The sequence below is a fragment of the Mobula birostris genome, chromosome 13 (genome assembly GCF_030028105.1).
Source record: "Mobula birostris isolate sMobBir1 chromosome 13, sMobBir1.hap1, whole genome shotgun sequence".
Taxonomy (NCBI): domain Eukaryota; kingdom Metazoa; phylum Chordata; class Chondrichthyes; order Myliobatiformes; family Myliobatidae; genus Mobula; species Mobula birostris.
Window position 1 is genome coordinate 34,069,466 of NC_092382.1, and position 23,878 is coordinate 34,093,343.

General features: G+C 47.3%; 1 protein-coding gene across 1 annotated transcript; it reads right to left on the reverse strand.

The window, feature by feature from the left end:
• Nucleotides 1-270: 270 nt before the first annotated feature.
• Nucleotides 271-11,168, reverse strand: LOC140207888 (protein NLRC3-like). Its single transcript, XM_072276431.1, has 9 exons — nt 11,145-11,168; nt 10,783-10,861; nt 8,709-8,881; nt 4,649-4,825; nt 4,500-4,584; nt 1,807-3,562; nt 853-939; nt 531-698; nt 271-366 (listed from the first exon to the last, which is right to left on the reverse strand). Exons 1-9 carry the CDS (start codon nt 11,166-11,168, stop codon nt 279-281), a joined length of 2,637 nt encoding a protein of 878 aa, XP_072132532.1. The 3' UTR covers nt 271-278.
• Nucleotides 11,169-23,878: the final 12,710 nt, after the last annotated feature.

Below are 23,878 nucleotides of genomic sequence, written 5' to 3' on the forward strand. Positions count from 1 at the left end.
GTTGGTGCGGAGGGAGCTTCTCTCGGTGATTGACCCCAGGGTGCTTGATGGGATGGTGTGGTGGTAGCTGCTCTCAGTTTCTGACCCAGGGACTATTTGATGGGTCGGTGATCGACCCTACGACACAGACCGCGACTGAAACCAGTTCGATTAGACCCGTCGGGAATTACACCTGGCGCACGGCCATTAACGGGAAGGGCAGGAGTTAAATGGGAGGGTGGGGAATCGGCCAAAAATGTTTCCATCCTTCGGGCGGGGAGGTTCACACATTCAGATGTTCACACGGACACTGTCAGTCCAGGTCTGGGTTCCAGAAGAGATCTCAGTTCCTTCCACTTGGTCTCACTGAACCGATTCCCCCTCAGCCTGAAACAGATGGAAGAATAAAGATGAAATAAACAGATTACACAACAGTGTCAGTAACAGTGGACTGGGGTTAATGTTTCAACAACACTCACAGACAAATATCACCAGAAAACCCGCGGATCCGCTAATATTTTATCACATTGAACATTAACAAAATCACTCACTCGATCCAATCCAGACTCGGGAGGGTCAGTATGAGGTCTCGGAGAGCGGGGACAGATCGGTCTGTGAGCGAGTTCCATCCCAGGTCCAGCTCTGTCAGTGATGGGTTTATACTGAGAGCGGAGATGAGATCCTCGGCACCAGAATCTGTGAGACCGACACCCCCCAGCCTGGAAATGAGAAAGAGAGTGAGGGTGAAGGACACAGAGAGACAGGAGACGGTAGAAATCCCCAGTGTTTATCAACACAATTACTGGTCACATTAATGTTCAGTGTCAGACACCCAGTGACTGTAAACACAATCTCCCACAGTCTGGTACTTACCCCAGTTTCTGTATTTTACACTCTGGGTTCCTCAGAGCTGCGGACACCAGTTTCACTCCTGAATCTCTCAGTTTATTGTGCCCAATTCTAAACGCAAACAGACAAATTGATGAACAAAGCGATTCAAACCGTGGGTCTGAGGGAATTTCTCTCACTGGGATATTTCAGGAAACACTAAACCCTTCAGTAAATCACTGATCGGAGTTTCCATCGCTGTCAATGTCCCTCACTGCCCAGCTCCAGGGTATTCACCGAATGTCAGTAATGTAGTCTGTCGGTGTGACTTTGTGAACTCCACATATTCTGTCTCATTCCCCGATGGTCAGAAAAGTGTTCCTGACGTGAGAGGGTAGGAAGCGGCAAGGGTAAGAGAGATCCCACAGGATGAAGGGGGATGGGGAAGAGAGATCCCACAGGAGGAAGGGGGATGGGGAAGAGAGATCCCACAGAAAGAAACCAATGGGAAAAGATAATCCTACAAGACGAGAGAATGCAGAAATAGATTGCAAGGGAGGGTGTGCCTGAACTGTGGAGAGGAAATGTGCCCATGGGTATCTGGTACTGAGCAAAGTCACACAGGTGGACTGATGGTGATAGCCACGCACGGAGAAGGGCAGGGGAGAACAATCTCACAATGGTATTTCTTTTCTTCTCACTGGTACAGTCCCCTGACGGTCTCTTGTCCCTCACCGGGAAGTGTGTGTGAATCTCTAACCCACCTGCTGCTGACAGTGTCAGTATCACTGAGAGGGAATATTGTCAATGGACGTGTCACAGGCAGCGAGAAACACGGCCATTCTTGTGATTTACTACTATTAAAGCAACGGCTGTTGTTCACGGGTCATTTGTCGCAATTCTTCACAATCAGATTTACTACAGTCTTACCCAAATTCCTTTACATTGAAACAACACAATGGAATAGTTTCACCGTTCAGAGTGAGAGATTCAAGTTACCTCAAAGCTTGGCACTTGTGCAGCCCTGGTCCCAGCCGCTGGATTCCTTCACACTGAATGTGGCAGCCAGCCAGGTTGAGGTGTTTTATTGTATCACAGAGTCCGATGACATGAGACAGGACCGCGCAGTCAATCGGGGTCAGTGTCATTCCACTGAATGAAAGTGTTTCCACTGATCCCAGCGTGTCCTGAGCCAGTCCACGATTCTGAGACTCAAACAGGTAGTGCAATGTGTTCAGGAGGCTCCTTTTACCAGCTTCACACTCTGTGTTTCCAATCTGACGTTTAACATCCTCCTTCACCCAGTCAATCACCTGGCAGGTTGTTTGATGAGGAAATGGACCCAGAAATTCCTCCAGACCCCAAGCTGTCATTGGGGAGGAGAGACCAGCAATAAAACGGAGAAATACCTCAAATCGCCCATCAGTCGTGTTGCGGGCTTCAGTGAGGAATTTCAGGATATCCCTGGGATGTGGATCCAGGAATTGTGCGACTGCAGCTACAAACTCTTGGATGGTGAGGTGTGGGAATGTGTACACCACGCTCCGGGCAGAATCCTCTCTCTCCAAAAGCCCCATCAGTAATCCAGACAGGAACTGGGAAGGATGCAGATTGTAGTTGATCATATCTACATCTGTAAACAGAATCTTCTTCTCGGACACTCCTCTGAAGGCCATCTGACCAACCCTGAGTAACACATCACGGGGGTTTTCAGTCTCACGGCCGTGGTTTTTCAGGATGTTGTAAGTATAGTAGGAGTACAGTTGGGTGATGGTCTTGGGAACTCGCTGCGGGTCCCTGACCCTTTGTGTGAAGAAGGGGCCCAGTGCCTGAGCGAGGACACAGCAGTAGGAGGGGTTGCAGCTCATGGTGTACAAGATCTCGTTCTTCTTCACGTGTTTGAAAACAGCTGCTGCCACCGTCTCATCTTCAAAATGTTTGATGAAATATTCCTTCCGTTCCTCACCAACAAATCCCAGGATTTCAGCCCGGACACTGATGTCTGCCTTTTCCAATAAATGTAATGCTGTGGGTCGGGTGGTCACCAGCACTGAACACCCTGGGAGCAGCTTGTGCTGGATTAAACTGTACACAATGTCCGACACCCTGCATTTGAATTCAGGATTTGGGCAGACATTCTGTGATTCTGTGTCTCTCTGACTGTCAGCAAAATTGATCCTGTCCTTGAATTCATCCAAACCATCGAATATAAACAACAATCCCTCTGGGTTCTTCCAGACCTCTCTCAAGGAATTCCCAAAGTAAGGATACTGATCCAGAATCAGTTCCCTCAGGTTTATTCTGCAGTTTATGGAGTTTAAATCCCGGAATTTGAAACTAAAGACAAACTGGAATAGTTGGTTTATTTTCCCCGTGGCCCAGTCATATACAATCTTTTGTACCAGTGTTGTTTTCCCAATCCCTGGGACTCCGGCCACTGCTGCAGAAATCCCGGATTTGTTTCCAAAGAAAGAGCTTTTCAATTTTTGAACAAAGCTCCTCTTGAATAACTGATCAATCCAGATTTTTTCCAGCTTTCCGCAGAGATGTTTTTCTCTCCACTCCTCGTGGTCTCTGCCTCTTGCCAGCAGCTCATGTTCCACCAGGGTCCGATCTCGAACAGTAGAAATGACCGTGAGCTCAACGTATCGATCAACCAGCTGGAAAATCTTCACCTTCTCCTGCATCAGTATCGTGTTCACTCTCAGTTTCTCTGTTTGCCCGTGCAGAATTTCCATGTGCTTCCATCGAACATCTTGGGACAGACAGAAAAAGATCGTCAATGTCTGATTTGATGAAGAGCACTGAACATAGCTGCCTTAACAAGAAAAATGTTCAAGACATTGTTTGGGTGAAATAGGGAGCTCAGAGATAAGAGTGTCTGGAAGTGAACGATGGCCCAGAAACATTTCTGATCTGATTCAGATATGTAGTTAAAGGCTCCCCCTCCCCTCTGTTCGTAATTTTCAGATGGTCCAGCGAGCACCAAGTGCACAAGTGATTCTGGAGAGGAGAGTGTTGTGTGGGGCGGTGGTTTCACTGCTTTCACTGCTCAGCTTCCGCTCAACTGTGCAACACCGCAGGGGGGTAACAGTGGAGGGGAGGAACAATTTACTTGCTCAACTCTTTTTACTTTTCTCACAATGGGCCTGATGCTCTTGACACGCCTTTAGGTTTAAGCTGTCAATACTGACCCACAGAAAAGGAACATAATCTTGGTTTCCATTTCCAGTCTGAGACAGTCACGGTGTAACATCCTTGAACCGAGGAGCTGGTACGTGAACTCGGGCAATTCCCCGATGTCCGCAGAGGAATAACATCAAATCTCGGCCCCACTTTAGTTCTGAGCAGTGTTACTTCCCTTGCTGGCGTTGGATGTTCCAATCGGAACAGTTTGGATTCAGTTTTGTCAAATCTCGGGATATTCGACATTAGTGAAAGGGGAGCGCTGAGGCTTCCTCTCTGACCAACTGTAATGTCTGCTATAAAACTCATAGAGGCCTCTGGGTGCACAGCCCGAGACCTGGAAGGTGCCGGGCTTTGTAGCAGATACAAATGGTTTCCTGTCCTGCAGCCAGAGCAACAAAAAACCTGCCTCCTAGATTCTGACAGTCTCTAAACAAGCCTCAAGAGACAGGTATTCAGACTCTCAGAGTGAAATAAAGATTTGAGATTTTCGTTCCATCGCTTACCTTTCAGATGCGTGGGCACTTCAGATAAATCTTGGTCAGTGTCCATGTAGGCGAACCTGTTCAAACAGATTAACCTGCATGAAGTCTGTTCTGTGTAATACTGTAAATTCATCAGCATTTACATCTGTAACACATAGTGTATTGTTCACCGTACCACGTTCCCGTATTTCATTCAATATCCTGCTCAGCTTCGGTAAATGGTGATGTAGTTTCACAAAGGATGCCCACATCACCCTCCGGGCCCCGGAGCCCTTCTCCATCACCAGATCCAGGAGGAGTTTGGATGCGCCCGCTTGGTTTCCCTTCTCCGCGAGCTCAGTCACACTCTGTAATGAACAACGGGGAATCTATTGAGGAGCGGAGGGATGGCTACAAATCTACCCTGAACATGGACTGACCCAGAACATTCTGCTCGCCGCATATCACTAACTGCCATTGAAGTGTTCACAGCGGGGGAGAAATTTTTAAAGAAGCGAGCGGGGTCAGTCTAGACTTCCCGCATGCCACAGATTGTGGGGTAATTATCAAATTGGCAAGGTTTAAGCGGAGCAGACATAGTGTGAGTGAGCCAGAGATAGAGTGGGGAGTTGAGTCTTTGTGCCAGAGGGGGAGAGGCGAGACTGTAGGTAGATTTTTGGCAATATTTTACCGCTTTTTCACGGTGAGAACAGCGGGAATGCCAGGCAGGATCATGGAATGCTCTTCCTACGGGGTGTGGCAAGGATAGGGAGACCTCCATTGTCTCTGACAACTGCACCTTCAGGAAGTGCACCCAGTTGCAGCCTCTTACAGACTGTGCTAAGGAATTGGAGCTGGAGCTGGATGAACCCAGGGTAATTCAGGAGGCTGAGAGGTTGACTGACAGGCTCTACAGGGAGGGAGCTATACACAAGGCGCAGGACACAGGTAACTGGGTGACGTCAGGACTGGTAAAGGGGATAGGAAGCCACTGCAGGTAACTCCTCTGTAACAGGTATATGGCTTTCTGTTTCCGGGTACGGCCCAGCAGAGGAAAGCCACTGCGATTATGCCTTTGACACTGAGTTTCGTCTTGTGACTCAAAAGGGGTGAGAAGAGTGAGCTGCGCTGACAGGGGGAATTTAATGATTAAGAGAACACACTGGAGATCCTGTTGATGAGAACAAGATTTCTGGATGGTGTGTTGTCACAGCCAGCGATATCTCACATCGAGTCTGAAACTTTCTTAACGACACGGCGAGCAGCCGGCGGTCGTGCTCCACGTGGTCCATGACAAGAGTAGGAAGTGTGATGAGGTCCTGCAAAGTGAGTACATGGAGTTAGATGCTAAGCTGAAGTGCAGGACTTCCAGGGTTGTGTTATCAGTATTGCTACCTGTACCACGTGCTAGTGAGGCCTGAAACAGGACGATAATACAGTCTACGTGTGGCTGATGAAATGGTGCATGATCGAGGGCTTGAGATGTTTGAATGATTGGGCTCTCTTCCAAGTAATGTGGGACCTGGACAGACATAATCGTTTTGCACCCGAACTGGAGGGGGACTGATACCCTTGCGGGAAGGGTTGTTAGCGCTCCATTGGGAGACGATAAACTTGAGTTGCGGGGTGGGGAGGAGGGGTAAGGTGAAGAACCAGAGTGGATAATGGAATGGTTGTGTGGGAAAGATGTTGTTAAGCCGACGTACAAGGTCAGTAAACTACAGGATGAATTAGGTGAAACTAATGTTCCGAGTTGTGTATTATTTCAATGCAAGGAGTATTGTGGGAAAGGCAGCTGAGTTTAGAGCATGGATCAGCACATTGAGTTACAGCATTGTAGCCATTAATGTAATTTTGGTTGCAGGAGGTGCAGGACCGGCAGCTCAGCATTCCAGGGTTCCGTTGTGTTAGACACGATTCGATAGAGCGGGAGGGATTTCAAATGGAGAGTGGCATAACTCGTCAGGAAAAAATGCTCCTGCATTGCTCAGACAGGACAAATTGGATAGCTGGTCCACTGAGACCACATGGGTGAAACTACGGATTAAGAAAGGGATGACCACGTTAGTGGGACGATATTACAGAGCACCCAAGAGTCAATGGGATTTAGATGAACAAATATGTAGAGATATCACAGAAACAAGAAACAAAAGGTTCTGATGGTAGATAATTTTAACTTTCCATTTAGTGACTGGGACACCCATATTTTAAAGGACTGGATGGGATAGTGTATGACAAATGTTTTCAAGTTTCTGGGATCAATATATTGAGATCACAACTATAGACAGTGCATACAAGAACTCTATTAGGGAACAGGACATCGCGGGTAGCAGAGGTGTGTGCAGCGGAACATTTTGCATCTGGTGATCATAATGCCATTACTTTAAAGATCATTATGGAAAAGGATAGGTCTGGTCCGGTTAAGATTCTAAATTGCAGAAAGGCCAATTTTTATGGTATCAGAAAGAATCAGACGAAAGTGGATGGGGACATGTTGTTTTCTGGTACAGTTGTTCTTGGTAAGTGCGAGGCCTCCAAAACTGAGATCTAGGTGTCCTTGTTCATCAGTCACTGAAAGTAAGCATGCAGGTACAGCAGGCAGTGAAGAAAGCTAATGGCATATTGGCTTTCATAGCAAGGGGAGTTGAGTATAGGAGCAAAGAGGTCCTTCCTCAGTTGTACGGGGCCCTGGTGAGACCACATCTGGAGTATTGTGCGCAGTTTTGTTCTCCAAATTTGAGAAAGGACATTCTTGCTATTGAGTGAGTGCAGCGGAGGTTCACGAGGTTAATTCCCGGGATTGCGGGACTGTCATATGCTGAAAGATTGGAGTGACTGGGCTTGTCTACACTGGAATTCAGCAGGATAAGAGGGGATGATAGGGCATCTGATTGAAACATATAAGATTATTAAGGGATTGGACACGCTAGAGGCAGGAAACATGTTCCCGATGTTGGGGGAATCCAGAACCAGAGGCCACAATTGAAGAATAAGGGGTAGGCCATTTAAAATCGAGTTGAGGAAAAACTTTTTCACCCAGAGAGTTGTGGATCTGTGGAATGCTCTGCTTCAGAAGGCAGTGGAGGCCAATTCTCTGGATGCTTTCAAGAAAGAGTTAGATAAAACTCTTAATGATAGCGGATTCAAGGGATATGGAGTGAAGGCAGCAACGGGGTACTGATTGTGGATGATCAGACATGATCACAGTGAGTGGTGGTGCTGGCTCGAAAGGCCGAATGGCCTACTCCTGCACCTATTGTCTATTGTTGGGATATTGATCAAAAAAGGGTCAGCAGTTCAAATGAGAGACGATAGCCAGTGTTGCCTGGTCAAGTGAAAATGGAGTTGAAGGTAGACTCGAGAAATGAGCTGAGAAATAAGCCACTATGTATTTGATCTGTGGGATACCTGGGGGTCATCAAGAGAATACAAACTGATGAATGGACATTAAGATCGAGCATTGGGAACAAGATGTGATGGCAGACAGAGTGGTGTAAAGTAGTTCCCTGTCCACTTGCAATGTCCGTCAAGTGTCACATCACTAAAGCTGTCAACTGTCAATCATTGTCTGTATCCTAATGGGTCTACAAATGTAAACACGAGGAATTCTGCAGATGCTGGAAATTCAAGCAACACACATCAAAGTTGCTGGTGAACGCAGCAGGCCAGGCAGCATCTCTAGGAAGAGGTGCAGTCGACGTTTCGGGCTGAGACCCTTCGTCAGGACTAACTGAAGGAAGAGCTAGTAAGAGATTTGAAAGTGGGAGGGGGAGGGGGAGATGTAAAATGATAGGAGAAGACAGGAGGGTGGTGGGGATGGAGCCAAGAGCTGGACAGGTGATTGGCAAAAGGGATGTGAGAGGATCATGGGACAGGAGGCCCAGGCAGAAAGAAAAGGGGGAGGGGGGAAAACCCAGAGGATGGGCAAGGGATATAGTCAGAGGGACCGAGGGAGAAAAAGGAGAGAGAGAGAGAAAGCACGTCTTCCTAGAGATGCTGCCTGGCCTGCTGCGTTCACCAGCAACTTTGATGTGTGTTGCTTGGATCTAAAAATGAACGTGTCCAGAAAATTAGGGACAGGCTTGTATTGCTGAATAAAGTTTCATGGTTTCTGCAAACGAAAGCTCTATTCTTGATGTTGACCACAAGCATCTCAGGATTTTCATAGCCCAGAGTTGCCGTTGCACCGGCTCTGTCAGTCTGTAATAGATTCAGTAGAATCTACACTCAGTCTATGTTCCTTCCACTTACCTGATACTCTCGCCCAGTGAAGTGATCTTCGCCCATTAACATGAAGCTGATTCCCTCCACACCCTCCTCAATCGCCTGCTCCAGTCGCTCCATGTAGAATCTCGTCAACCGGAACAGGTGGTGATCCTCACAATGTGACAGGAAGGCGGAGAATGCGGAGTTCAGGTCTGTAGTCAGTCACAGATCATAAAATAGAGTGTACCATGCGTATGGGACACGATGCCAACTTAAACCCATCCCATCTTCAGGAACATGGTCAATATCCTTCCATTATCGGCCTACTCATGAGTTGAAACACCTCTCAGATGCTCTGGGTGTCTGTTTCCAGTCCCTCCCTAGGCAGCACATTCCAGCCACCAATCACTGTCTGTAGAAAACATGCGTCCTAAATCCCCTTTCAACTTTATCCTCTAACTTTAAACCTATTCCCTCTGGTATTTGTGATGAAACCCGTCTGCACCCTCTCCAGACCGCTCACATCATTCTCATGGTGTGGTTACCAGATTTGTGCACAATACTGAAATTGTCTCTTAACCAACGTTCATCCAGTTACAGCCCAACTTTTACAAATACCTCAACTCATCGCTACTAATTGTGTTGCCACTTTCAGGGAGCTGTGCACTTGCATCACAAGACCCGTCCGTACATCATTCTTATTCACTGTGCACATCGGCCGCCAACTTGACCTCTCAGAGTGCAGCCGCTCCCATTTGCCCGAATTAACTGTACCTGGAGACTCTCCGCTCGTATTTCTGATTGGATGCTGAACAATTTCACAACAGTCCCAAATTTACTCAACTCCGCCAATTCTGTAAATCGACGAATCAGCCCACCCATGTGGTTTTACAAAGTACATCATTTTGAACAATACATAGTTTATTATTAATTTATTTACATCACACACGACGCATGGCAAGACAGTGATCTTTGAGGACACTACCGGTCACAGACCTTCAGCCAGAATAACGCTCCTGCAGTCCTGAGTCTATTTTATGAGCCCAAGACAACTTTGAAATCAATGTACAAATTCTCTGATTAAGATTCCTCAAGCCGAAACGTCGATAGTTAATTTCTCTCTATAGATGCTACTTGACCTGCTGAGCTCCTCCAGCACTTTGTGCCGTGCCTTCTCTACTTAACATTTTGTTTTACTTTACTCCTATTCGCCAAGGATATTTCATTTCTTCGGTAGCCACCACGCCCCCCCTCCCGCCCCGCCAGAAACCCTGTTTAAAATTTCTCCTTTTCACTGTCTCCCGCACCCAGCCCATTCTCCCAAAATATAATGTTCTTTAACTCGGCCACAGAAAATAGACACCGGAAACTCCCCTCACCTCCACTGAGCAACAACTCGAAAATCCAGGGAGAATTGACCATTGTCCGTCCAAAAAAGAAAACAACATTTTTTCTCTCACTGGCTGTTGGAGGCATTTCCCACATCAGGATGTACCAAATACTGACAGAAATTCTGTCTGTTTCCTGGACTGTTACATTGCCCGGTGCTGTATTCCTGTCTGAATTTCGCCCATACCCACCTTAACCATATAACCATATAACAATTACAGCACGGAAATAGGCCATCTCGACCCTTCTCGTCCGTGAAGGACTCTTACTCTCACCGAGTCCCACCGACCTGCACTCAGTCCGTAACCCTCCATTCCCTTCCTGTCCATATATCTATCCAACTTAACATTAAACGACAATATCGAACCTGCCTCAACCACTTCTGCTGGAAACTCGTTCCACACAGCCACCACTGTCTGAGTAAAGAAGTTCCCCCTCATGTTACCCCTAAACTTTTCTCCCTTAACTCTCAACTCAAGAGCTCCTTCTCCTTTCACTCGGGTGAAGATTTGCCTGGTGAGCGGAGTGATTCGACCATTCCCGTTGTTAGGTCCTGCACTGAACCTGGTGAATTACTCCAGTGCTCAAGGTCGCTTTACCAGGAGGATCAATGACCCCCGTTTGATGTACTTTCTCTCTGCACCTTTAGCGCCCAGGTTTATTCCTCTGAACTATCTACACCTGCATCATAAGGACAGAGTCTTCATGGGAAAGAGCCAGGTGAGCATACCTGTGTCCATTCTGACTGACTGACGTTGGTTGATGGTCGTTTCCTTGTCTGCAAGAATGCACCACCTGCTGGCGATGATCTGAATTACACAAATAAAGCAGAGTGAGTCAGTTGCTGTCCCCTTCAATTTTAAAACACTCCTGTAAGGTTGCTGCTCCGTCTCCTACATTCCAAGGAATAAAGACATTCCAGGGATTAAAGACATCCTCTCTCCAGATTGTGGCCATCCTTTCCTCAGAATAGAGGCCTTCTGGCCTTTACAACATGCTCGCAAATCTTCTCTGCACTCTTTCCACTTTAACCAAGTCTTTTCAAACATATAGCGTCTAGAACTATACTTTGTACTGTTAACACTGTCTCACCAACGACTTATACAACGGCCCCATAGCGGCTAACACAACTCTTTACAGTTCGAACGACCCGGCTTCCATTTCCGCCGCTGTCTGTAAGAGTGTGCAGGTTCTCACTGTGATCGCATGGGTTTTCTCCGAGTGATCCGGTTTTCCCCACAGTCTCAAGATGTACCGCTGGGCAGGTTAATTGGTCATTGTAAATTGTCCTGTGATAAGACTAGGATTAAATCTTGGGACTTAATGGGTAGCGCGGCTCGCTGTATCTCAATATTGAATAAATAAAATGATGTCCCAGCTTCTGCACTCAGCACCCAGACTGTTGAAGGACGATGTGATAAACACGTCTTCACCACCCCGTGTCGCCGCATTGAGCGAACTGTGCACTTATTCTCCTCGGTCCCTCTGTTCTCCGACAATCTCAGACCATGAGCTGCTTGTTGCCGCGAAGGTGAGGAACAGACTCAGTGGATTAAACCTGGTAGAGATGAAGCCAAAAGAACTGTGGATAGAAGTAAAGAGCATTATACAAGAGGTGGAGACAAAAAATATCACACCCTTGCTTTGAAGCAGGCGGCCATTGTTCTTAATTTTTAGGTTAACCTGTCAATCATGCAAACAGGTAACAGTAGCAACACACAAATCACCGGGGCCAGAAGTGACTTAAAAATAAAAACAAATATCTCCTTGATCGCTGTTCCAATGCACAGACAACTGGTTGTTTGAAAATAAAAAATCCGAAATAAATATCAGAAGCTGAATTATTCCCACCTTCATTCCCCGAGAGAGTCAGTTTCTGAGAGTGTGGATACGGTGTATCGTTTTGTTACAGATAGCCCCGCCCACCGCCCCACACGGATCTCCCGTAACCATGGCAACACACAATGCTGGAGGAACTCAGCAGGTCAGGCAGCTCTCTGGATGGGTGTAAATAGTCGACGTTGCGGACCGAGCCCCTTCACCAGGACTGGACTGGAAAGGGGAAGAGGGCAGATGATTGACTGATTTGGAAGGTGCGGCTTGTTATTCTGTGAGACTCGGTGCTCAGGGTCTGCGAGCAAGCAGCTGCCTGTCCTGTCCGTGCACATTCCTCAGAACAGGGAGCGGCCTTTCTGCTGAAATCAAATCGAAACCGTTCGACAAAACACCGTCATTCAAGCGTGAAGGAAGTTTAATATTGTAATTAACCCTTTCTGCTACAGGGAAGAGCGATAGAACCAGTGAAGCGATGTAAGGACATTACCCGGGGTCTCGAACCCGCAAAGTTACCAGTTACTTCGCTCCCCTGTTTGCTGCGAGCTTCCAGTATTTTGTTTTTATCTCAGACTCCTGTCATCTGTAGATGCGCTAAAAATAATTTTCAAGCTTCCTTCAAATAAATCAAACCGACGCATTCCGAAAAGCGACGTTTCGTAATATAACCGGGATTCGCCCTGTCATTCTGAGTAGTTGCGTTTTAATGAGGGACAGAGAGATCGGTGACAGATCACTGCCCCGTGGGATTTCACATGTTGCTACCGGTGTGAAAGATGCCTTCAGCTCTCACTCAGTAGAAACCGCCCTGGAGAATATTTCTGGTTGACGGTAGCAACGTCGTTTCTCTTAATCCATTTGGACAATGATTGACCCGTTAACATGAATATGTCAGGACTGCCCTCTGCCACTAAATTCACTCCCGATCCCGATCAAAGCCGAGTTTCGCTGTGAACACTGAATACTTGTACAGACTCATACACAACACTTACCTCTGATGCTGTAACCGGACGGCGTTCAGTGTGGTCCCGGGAAATCACAGACTGACTTCCCGGGTGACCGACAATGGTCCTGCACCGGTGGGCTCACCCTGTACGGAGAGTTGAGTCTGAGCTGCTGCTCCCGAGTCCGTCGGTCATTACAGATGGACAGGGCCGGGTGAGCCACGGCAGAGCGGGACTGGCGCGGTCCGGGTCACACTAACTCTCACCGGCTCAGGACGGGTCCGACAGCGGGAGGAGGCGGGAGTGGGATCAATGCAGCAATGGAAAACAAACAGGCTGCGCTAACCATTCTGTCCGGATTTCCGTGTAAATCTCTCCTTTTTCTCTCATGCAACCAGTGGGGCGGAGTTTCTCTATTTAACACAGCGAGTCCCAGGCTGCCGATTTGATCCAGCCCGGGTTCTGGGAGGGTCTGAGTTCCGCCCTCTGTGCAAACGGGACTGCCCGGCGTAGGTATTGTTAAGGGGGACAGCCACAGGGGTGCTCTCTAGCCTCTGACTGCCGCCGCTCCCTCTCCTGACTGTTACCGTCTTATCTGCCTCCCGAGACCCCGGTGTGACTACCTGCCTCTAGCTGCTCCCTATCACCTCCTCACCCTCCCTGACCAGACGAAGGTCATCGGGCTGCATCTCCAGCTCCCTAACGCGGTCCCTCTGGAGCTGCAGTTCGACGCACCTGGTGCAGAAGTGGCCGTCCGGGAGGCTGGGAGTCTCCAGGACCTCCCACATTTGACACCGAGCTCAGAACGCCGGCCTCACACACATAATTTCTGTCAGCATTGTACACAAGTAACGTACCTCGCCTTGACCCCTTCCCTCCCAAGCCCCGTTGAGCCAAAGCCTTCCTACTCTGTCTCGCTCCACTCTTTCGCCCGCTGTAGAAAGCTGTCTTCTTTTTAAACTCTCCTCGCTGTTCTCACTGGATGACCTCAATGAGGTTTTGCAGTCGTGCCCGTTCAAACCGCTGAAGAAATAACTAGCAAACCCCACTCTGAAACAGCGGAACCCCCGAATATTGAGCTGCCAGTCCTGCCTCTCTGCAACCAAGTCTAACAGCTACAATGGGTTACCTGCCTTTGCTTCAATACTTCCTGCTTTGTAATTTACCAAACTCAGAACATTAGTCACAGCATGATTAACCTTTTGATTCATGACTTTGTCTGCGGTCTTAACAATATCTATTAAAGAAACTTGGATAAGTACATGGATGGGAGGGGAAGGGGGCGTGTCAATGAGACTCGGCTGATTAAAAGCTCGACACAGAGACCGGGAATCGAGCAGAGTAAAACTCCTGGTGTGGGACAGGGAGACAGGGAATCGTGCGCCGTAAAACACCTAACGTGAAATAGGGAGAGTGGGAATGGGAACCGTGTGCTGTGGATTTGTTCAGAGACTTGTGATGAGCCATGACTGGCATCCTTGGCACTGTGAGGGAATAAGTAGTTAGTCTAATAACTTTGACCAGTCACAGCACCTCTCTTCACTCATCCATGTCTCCTCGCCACGGATCTCCTTCACCCTGCTCTCTTCACCATCCCTCTCCCTATCCCCGCAAAAGCCTTCCATAAGACCATAAGATATAGGAGTAGAAGTAGGCCATTCGGCCCATCAAGTCTGTTCCGCCATTCAATCATGGGCTGATCCAATTCTTCCAGTCATCCCCACTCCCCTGCTTTTACCCCATTCCCTTTGGATTATACATTTCCTGGATAATCCTCTCTACTCGCCACCCATCACACTCATCCCTCCTTTCTTGCCACCTCCTCATGCTCACCCCACCCTTCGCATCCCACAGCTTCACTAGTTCTACCTCAAGCCTGTCTCCTTAACCCTTCTCTCATTCCCACTCACCAGCCCTTTCTCGCTGCACAAAGTCGCTCACCCCTCCCTTCTCAAAAAAAGAAAGCTTCCTGCAACAGAAAATACGACAAGTCGTACATAAAACACGGATTTATTGCGACCGGTGACTCGCACGCTCCAAGCCCCCTGTGTGTGGTATGTGGAGACAAGCTGTCTAATGAGGCAATGAAGCCCTCAAAACTGCTTCGGCACCTTGAGACCAAGCACCCTGCACTTAAAGACAAACCCGTTGAGTTTTTTGTGCGGAAAAAATGTGAGCAAGCGGGACAGGAGCAAGTGGGACAGAAGGAAGTGCTGAGAGCCACCACCTCCACAAATGCTGCCGCTCTGAGAGTGTCGTACTTGGTGGCTAGCCGGATTGCTAAGGCTAAAAAGCCTTTCACCGTTGGTGAAGAATTGATTCTGCCTGCTGCCAAGGTCATGTGCCGTGAACTGTTGGGAGAAGCTGCAGCTAACAAGATGGCACAGGTTTCTCTTTCAGCTACCACAGATTCAAGGAGAATCGATGACATAGCGGAGGACATCGAAGCACAACTGTTGGAACGGCTTAACGAGTCACCATGGTATGCTTTCCAGGTCGACGAGTCTACCGATGTCGACAACAAGGCAATACTGCTGGTTTATGTGCGATATATATTTCAAGACGATGTGCACGAGGATATGTTGTGTCCACTGCCGTTGCCAACTAACACAACTGGGGCAGAACTATTCAAGTCTTTGAATGACTACATGTCAGGCAAACTGGACTGTTCATTCTGTGTTGGAATATGCACAGACGGGGCTGCAGCTGTGACTGGACGGCTGTCTGGTTTCACTACCCGAGTCCACACACTGTATCATACACAGCGAAATGCTGGCTAGCCGAAAAATGTCACCTGATCTTAACAGCGTATTGAGTGACGTTGTTGAAGTTATCAATCACATCAAAGCAAAAGCCCTTAACTCGCGTCTGTTTGAGCAGCTTTGCGAGGAAATGGATGCAGAACACAAACGCCTTCTCTTACACACTAAAGTCAGGTGGCTATCAAGAGGGAGAGCCCTGGCCAGGGTTTTTGAGTTAAGAGAGCCGCTACAGAGATTTCTTTCAGGAAAAAAAAGTCACCACTGGCAGCACACTTCAGTGACGAGGAGTGGAGCGCAAAACTCGCTTATCTGTGTGACATCTTCAACCTGCTCAATGAACTCAATTTGTCACTTCAGGGGAGAATGACAACTGTCTTCAAGTTGGCAGATAAAGTGTCTGCTTTCAAAGCCAAACTGGAATTGTGGGGACGGCGAGTGGACAGGGGCATATTTGACATGTTCCCAACATTAGCTGGGATTTTGGGAGAGACTGAGGCTGCACTGTCCCTCTCACAGCTGGTGCGCGATCACCTATCTTCGCTGGCGACAGAATTCGAGTGTTACTTCCCAACCGCAAATGACCCGAGACGTGCAAAGGAATGGGTCCGTGACCCATTTGTGAATGTTCCCAGTGAATCATCCATGTCAGCGCGGGAAGAAGATCAACTCCTCGAGCTTGCAAGTGACAGTGGGCTGAAAAGTATGTTTGACATAACATCTCTGCCGGCATTCTGGATCAAAGTCAAGGCTGAATATCCTGAGATAGCCACAAAAGCACTGAAAACGTTGCTTCCATTTCCGACATCATGTCTCTGTGAAGCGGGGTTTTCTGCAATGAATGCAACGAAAACTAAATTGCAGAATAGACTGGACATAAGGAACTCCCTTCGAGTATCGCTGTCTCCCATCACCCCTCGATGGGACAGTCTTGTTGCAGGAAAACAAGCCCAGGGCTCCCACTGATTCAGCGATATTGGTGTGTTGCAATGATTTTATATGTTCATACGAGGAAAATATGTGCTGTGTGTTTAATATCCAAGCGTTACTTAAAATGTTATGACGCTATTGACTTAGAAGTGACTTATAGTTGAGTTATCACTATATTCATGCAAGGAAAATATGTGCTGTGTGTTTAAAAATAAATTCATTACATAAACCCTTTTAGAAACGAAATTGAATGTATTAGCCACTTATAAGTGACTTATAGTTGACTTATCACCTGTATTCTGGTCGTGATTAACACCACCCAACCCCACCCTCGTCGGCCGGTCTGCAAGAATATTGTTAATATTAAACCGGTCCGCAATGTGAAAAAGATTGGTGACCCCTGGTTTAAAATGAGAGAAAGTCAACATGATTTGAGAGGAACGTGTATATTTCAAAAACAGAGGATAAGAACAAATGTAAAAAAATCATTGTATTTCAGTCAGAGGGCTGGATCTATGGAACAGTTGTAGTGAGAATTTAAAAACATGCGCCACACTTAAAAAAGTTTTTAAAAATATATCAGAATAATTTAATGAACAAATATAAAACACATGATTTAAAATAAACGGGAGTAATGTAAATTAATGATATTTGGAACTGGATTTTATGTTAAAAGATTATCAATGTTTTCATTTTGATGTGAAGATTGACACCAAATATGTTTTTGTATAAGTAAGAGGGGTAGGTGTAATAAGCTGTAGCTTCAGCTTCACCTTTCGGTTTGTGTTAAAGAATATCTATGGTTTTGTTGTTTTATGAAATCATCGTTGAGAATGATGTTTTTTGTTGTTTGTACTGACCAAAAAATAAAATTTCATTCATATCCTTCCCACCATTCAGCCCACACCACCCGTACACGTAGTCAGATCCCCTTCACCCACATCCACCCTTCCAGCTAGGGGACCCACAACTAACTGATTCCACAATCCCAGCTCAGCGCAAAATAAAACCGGGGCTGCAAGACCGCAGAGCCCGGAGCCTCTGGCTGTCAGGCAGAGCTTGTACTCGAACATTTCCCACTGCAACCGGCCCTCGATTTACACAAACCCGAGATCAGTCCCTTCCTCACCGCCGCCCGTACAGGCGGACCACCGGCGACGGCTGGGGTCTGCACCGAGTCTGCGCTTTGCAGGAGGTTCGCCGCGGCACCACCAGTCTGCAGATGCTGGAAATCCAGAGCAACACAAACAAAATGCTGGCGGAACTCGGCAGGCCGGGCAGCATCTATGGACAGTCAACGTTTCCAGTTGAACCCTCCTTCAGGAATGAGAAGGAAGGGGGGAAATATCGGAACAAAAACGGGGCGGGTGAGGAAGGGGTATCGATAATCCACAATGAACTTTAATGACCAATAAATATAATTCCTCTCTTTGATCAGCTGTCTGAATGATTCCCTGACTCTGAGAGGAAGGGGTGTCTATGGTCCACATTGTCAGGGTGTTGAGTTTACCAGGAGACAGAGACTGCAGGGACGGGAGGTTTTCTGGTCACTAATACACTGTGTGTGGACCCCGCTGGCAATTCTGGTGTTGTGACCCGAATCGACACAAACACCACGCTGCCCACTCCACCAACAACACGGCACAGCCGGACACATAACAGGGACTTTACATCTCACAACACTGGATTCAGTGATGAAACCCGTGATTAATGTTGTTTCCCACTGAAATCATAAGAAATATCCATTCAGGTGCTTTTAAATACACGCACACCCCCACCCAGGTGACGTCACACATGGTTTCCCCTCGCGCGTAACTGACGTCACACACGCGCTGCTCTGCTCGCGCTGAAACAGTTGAACGGCGGAGCTACCGACCACGAGACCCCTCCACCCACAACCTCCGCTGCGCTGTAGTCATTGGCCCGAGGCGATGTCAATCACTGTTTACGCCCAATAGCGGAGGCGGACCAGGCGAGAGGGCGTTACCCCGCTGGCATCTCTTCTCAAAGAGGAACAAACCCCAAAGTAAATGTCCGCTTTCTGATTTATTTCCATTTCCCTCCGAGGGAAGTTGGGGCGTTTGTGAAGCGTCTCCTGCGGCCGGAGTCTGATGTATCGCTGAGAGGTAGGAGGAGACCGCTCGGCCCGTCGGTTTGATGCCGGTTCCCCGGGGAGGGAGAGGATGAAGACGGTGAGAGAGGGGGCGGACAGGATGTTTGTCCCGGTGGGGACAGGAGGGGCTCATCTGTGGAAATGTCTGAGCCCACGGTGGTGGCGATTCACCACATTGGGGGGCAAACACCGGCAGACTGTTGCCCTGCGAGCGGGGCCGATGGTCCGGGCAAAGTGACAATTATTTGTGTTTTGTTGAGATTGTACCGGGAATATGGTGTAAAATCCCGCTCCCCACACTAACACGGGTTATACAGACCAAAGAACAAACTGCCGGAGGAACTCAGTGGGTCGGGCAGCATCTGTGGAGGGAAATGGACCGTCAACATTTCGGGCCGAGACCCTCCCTCTGGACTGAGAGTGGACGGGAAATAGTCCGAGAAAAGAGGTGAGGGGTGGGGATGGGGCAAGAGCTGGGGAGTGAGAGGTGGGTCCAGGTGAGGGGGAGGTGGGAAGGTGGAAATAGTGACAGGGGTGGGAGGTGAGTGGTTGGGGCAACACGGGGCTGCAGAAGATGGAAATTAATTCCATAGAGGATTAACAAAGAGTTAGAGAGTATTTGTTATAGAGAGTGCAATGAAGATTTACCAGACTGATCCCTGGAGTGGTGGGGTCATCATATGAAGAAAGATCAAATGTGATAACCCTTTCATTTCGAGAATCGAGGACCGAGGGGTGAACACATTGAAATGCACAACATCATTACCGGTTGAACCAGGGATCCCAGTCTCTGAAAAAGGGGGTGGACTGTCTGGGACTGAGATGAGGGGAAATGTCTCCACTCCGAGGGTGGTGAGTGTCTGTAAATCCCCACCACAGAGGGCGGTGAAGACTCAGTGATCGTCCTCACATAAAACAGAGACGGGCAAATGTGAGGAGACTGAAGGAATCGAGGAAATGAGGATCGGACAGAAACACATGGCTGAGATGGGAGGGGCGCCGTCATCTTGTTGATGGTTAGAGGGGCTGAATGGCCACATCCTGCTGTTTCAGTGTTCCTGTCAGTGAGGACAGAGAAATATGAATAGAAATTAGAAACATAGAAAAACTACAGCAGAATAGAGGCCCTTTTGCCCGTAACGCTGTGCCGAACATGTCCTTATTTTAGAAATCACCTGGGGCTACCCTCTATTTTTCTAAACTCCATGCCCAGGAGTCTCTTAAAAGACCCCATTGTATCCGTCTCCACCACCGTTGCTGGCAGCCCATTCCATGCACTCACCAGTCTCTGTGTAAAAAACTTACCCCTGACAATCTCCTCTGTACCTGCTCCCCAGCACCTTAAACCTGTGTCCTCTTGTGGCAGCCATTTCAGCACTCGGAAAAGCCTCTGACAATCTACAAGATCAATGCCTCTCATCATCTTGTACACCCCTATCAGGTCACCTCTCATCCTCCAGCTTAAACCTGTGTCCTCTTGAGACAGCCATTTCAGCCCTCGGAAAAGCCTGTCTCTCCACACGATCAATGCTTCTCATTTTATACACCTCTATCAGGTCACTTCTCATCCTCTGTCGCTCCAAGGTGAAAAGGCAGAGGTCACTCAACCTATTCCCATTAGGCATGCTCCCCAATCCAGGCAACATCCTTGCACCCTTTCTATGGTTTCCACATCATTCCTGTAGTGAGGTGACCAGAACTGAGCACAGAACTCCAAGTGGGGTCTATTCAGGATCCTATAAACCTCCAACATTACCTTTCGGCTCCTAAATTCAATCCCACAGAAGGCCAATGCACTGTACGTCTTCTTTACCACAGAGTCAATGTGCATAGCAGCTTTGAGTGTCCTATGGACTCGGCGTCAAGATCCCTGTGATCCTCCACATTGCCAAGAGTCTTACCATTAATACTATATTCTGCCATCATATTTGGCCTAACAAAATGAACTATCTCACATTTATTTGTGTTGAACTCCATTTACCACTTCTCAGCCCAGCTTTGCATCCTATCAATATCCAGCTTTAACCTCTGACTCCTCCACACTATCCACAACACCCCCAACCTTTGTGTTATCAGTAAATTTACTAACTCATCCCTCCACTTGCTCATCCAGGTCATTTATAAAAATCCCGAAGATTTGGGGTCCCAGAACAGATCCCTGAGTCACACCACTGGTCATCAACCTCCATGCAGAATATGACCCATCTACAACCACTCTTTGTCTTCTGTGGGCAAGCTAGTTCTGAGTCCACAAAGCAATGTCCTGTTGGATCCCCTGCCTCCTTACTTTCTCAATAAGCCTTGCATGGGGTACCTTGTTAAAGATCATCTGAAAGTCTGAGCAACCAACATGCGCCGTCTCTGCTTTATCTATCTTGCCTGTTATTTCCTCAAAGTATTCCAAGAGATTTGTCAGACATGATTTCCCCTAAAGGAATCTTGCTGACCTTGTCCTGTATATAACTGCCATCATCATTCGTCCCCAATTACAGTGCCCAAAAATTTCACACTTAATAGACTCAAACATATTCCTGACCACTGAGATCAGACTAACAGACCTATAATTTTCTTTCTTCTTCCTCCCGCTCTTCTTAATGAGTGGAGTGACATTTGCAACTTTCTGGTCTGCCAGAACTGTTCCAAAATCTAGTAATTCGTATAGATAATTACTCATTACTTTAAGAGAAAACTAAGGGGGAAATTATTTGTTCAGAGGCGGGGAGAGTGTGCAACGAGCTGCCAGAGCAAATGGTAGGGTCGATTTCAACCTTTAAGAGAAGTTTGCTTTGGGCCATGGATGAGAAGGATATGGAGGGCCATGGTCCGGATGGAAGTTGTTGAAACTCGGCAGCTTTGGCACAGACTAGATTGGCCGAATGGCATTTTCCTGTGTTGTGGTGTTCTATGACTCTAATGCCTTCATAATCTCTTCAGCTACCTCTTTCTGAACCCTGGGGTGTTCACGTTCTGGTCCAGGAGTCTTACCTACCTTCAGGCCTTTCAGATTCCAAAACACCTTCTGTCCTTGGTAAAAGCATGTATCCTCACTTCTGCCCCAGATACTCCTGAATGTTAGGCATTTATGTATTAAATTTAATGATACAATTGACTTCAATCTGCAGGAGGATTGGGAAAGTCAGATTTGTGTGAGATTGCAAGAGAGGGAATGTATTGAGTGCTTATGAAATGGGTTTTTAGAGCAGCTGATGGTTGAGCCTACTCGGGGAACTGTTATCTTAGATTGGGTGTCGTGTAATGACCCAGATCTTATTAGGGAGGTTAATGTGAAGGAACCATTAGAAGGCAGTGATTATAATATGATTGAATTCCTACTGCAATTTGTGAGGGAGAAGCATAGGTCACATGCGTAGTGTCACAATGGAACAAAGGGAATTACACAGGCATGAGAGAGGTGATTCTCCAGGTGGATTGCAGAAGGATACTGGTGGGGATGACGCCAGAGCAGAAATGGCTGACGTTTCTGGGAATAGTTCATAATGTACCGAACAGATATGTCCCGCAGAAGTAGTTCTCAAACAGCGGGGCTAGGCTACCGTGGCTGACAAAGGAAGATAAGGACTGTAAAAAAAAGCCAAGGAAAGTGCATATAAGGTAGAAAAAGTGATTCGGAAGTTAGATAATTGGGTAGCTTTTAAAATCCAACAACAAGCAACTAAACAAAAAGCTATTTGAAGGGGAAAGATGAAATATGAGAGCAAACTAGACAAAAATATAAACCATTATAAAATTGTGAAAGGGAGGTGAGAGTTTATATTGGGCCACTGGAAAATGATGCTCATGAGATAGAAATGGGGAAGAGATGGTAGATGAACTTGATAGGTACCTTACATCCATCTTCTCTGTGGAAGACACTAGCAGTGTGCCAGAGATCCGTGAGTGTCAGGGAGCAGGAGTGAGTGCCATTGCTATTACAAAGGAAAACGTGCTAGGCAAACTCAGGTTCTTAAAGTGGATAAGTCAACTGGATCAGATGGACTACATCCCAGAGTCCTGAGAGAGGTTGCTGAAGAGATAACAGATGCATTGGTCATGACCTGTCAAGAATCACTTGACTCTGGCATGGTCCCAGAGGACAGGAAGATTGCAAATGTCAATCCACTCTTTGAGAAGGGAGGAAGGCAAAAGAAAGCAAATTATAGTCCAGTTAGACTAACCTCTGGCTGGGAAAGTGTTGGAGTCTATTATAACAGATGAGGTTTCGGGGTACTAGGAGACTAATGATATAATAAGTCAAAGCCAGCATAGCGTCTGTACAGGGAAATCTTGCGAGAGAAATCTGTTAAAGTTCTTTGAGGAAGTCATAAGCAGGATGGACAAATGAGAGACAGTGTATATCATTTACTTGGATGTTCAGAAGGCATCTGATAAGGTGTCACACATGAAACTGCTTAACAGGATAACAATCAGAAGAAATACTGGCATGGATAGAGGAATGGCTGACAGCCAAGAGTGGGAATAAAAGGAGCCTTTTCTGTTTGGCTAGCAGTGACTAGTGGTCTTCAGGGGTCAGTATTCAGTCCGCTACTTTTCACATTGTTTGTCAATCATTTGGATAATGGAATTGATGGCTTTGTGGCAAGGTTTGCAGATGGTACAGAGATAGGTGGAGGCGTTGGTAGTGCTGAGGAAGCAATGCGATTGCAGGAGGACACAGACAAATTTGAAGAATGGGCAAAAAGGTGGCAGATGAAATACAATATTGGATAATGCATTTTGGCAAAGGGAACAATAGTGAACTATTATATGATTGGGGAGAAGGTTCAAACAATAGAAGTACAGAAGGAAATAGGAGACCTCGGGCAAGACTCCCAGAAGGTTAATTTACAGGTGGAGTCTGTGGTAAAGAAGGCAAATGCAATGCTGGCATTTATTGAAAGTGAAGTAGAAGATATAAGCAAGGAGATACTGCTGGTACTTTACCAGACACGACTAAGGCTGCACTTAGAATATTTGGGACCCATATCTCAGAAAAGGTGTGTTGTCGTTGGAGAGAGTCCAGTGGATGTTCAAGAAGATGATTCCGGGAATGAAGGGGTTAAGATATGAGGAGCATTTGCCAGCCTTGGGCCTGTACTCCTGCACTGACACATGTTTAATAAGTGCAGATGATGGGGGGTAAATCTCACTGAAACCCACCGAATGTGGAAAGGTCTGGATAGGGTGGATGAGGAAAGGACTTTTTGTATGGTGGGTGTAGCCATAACAGAGGGCACAGCCTCAAAACTG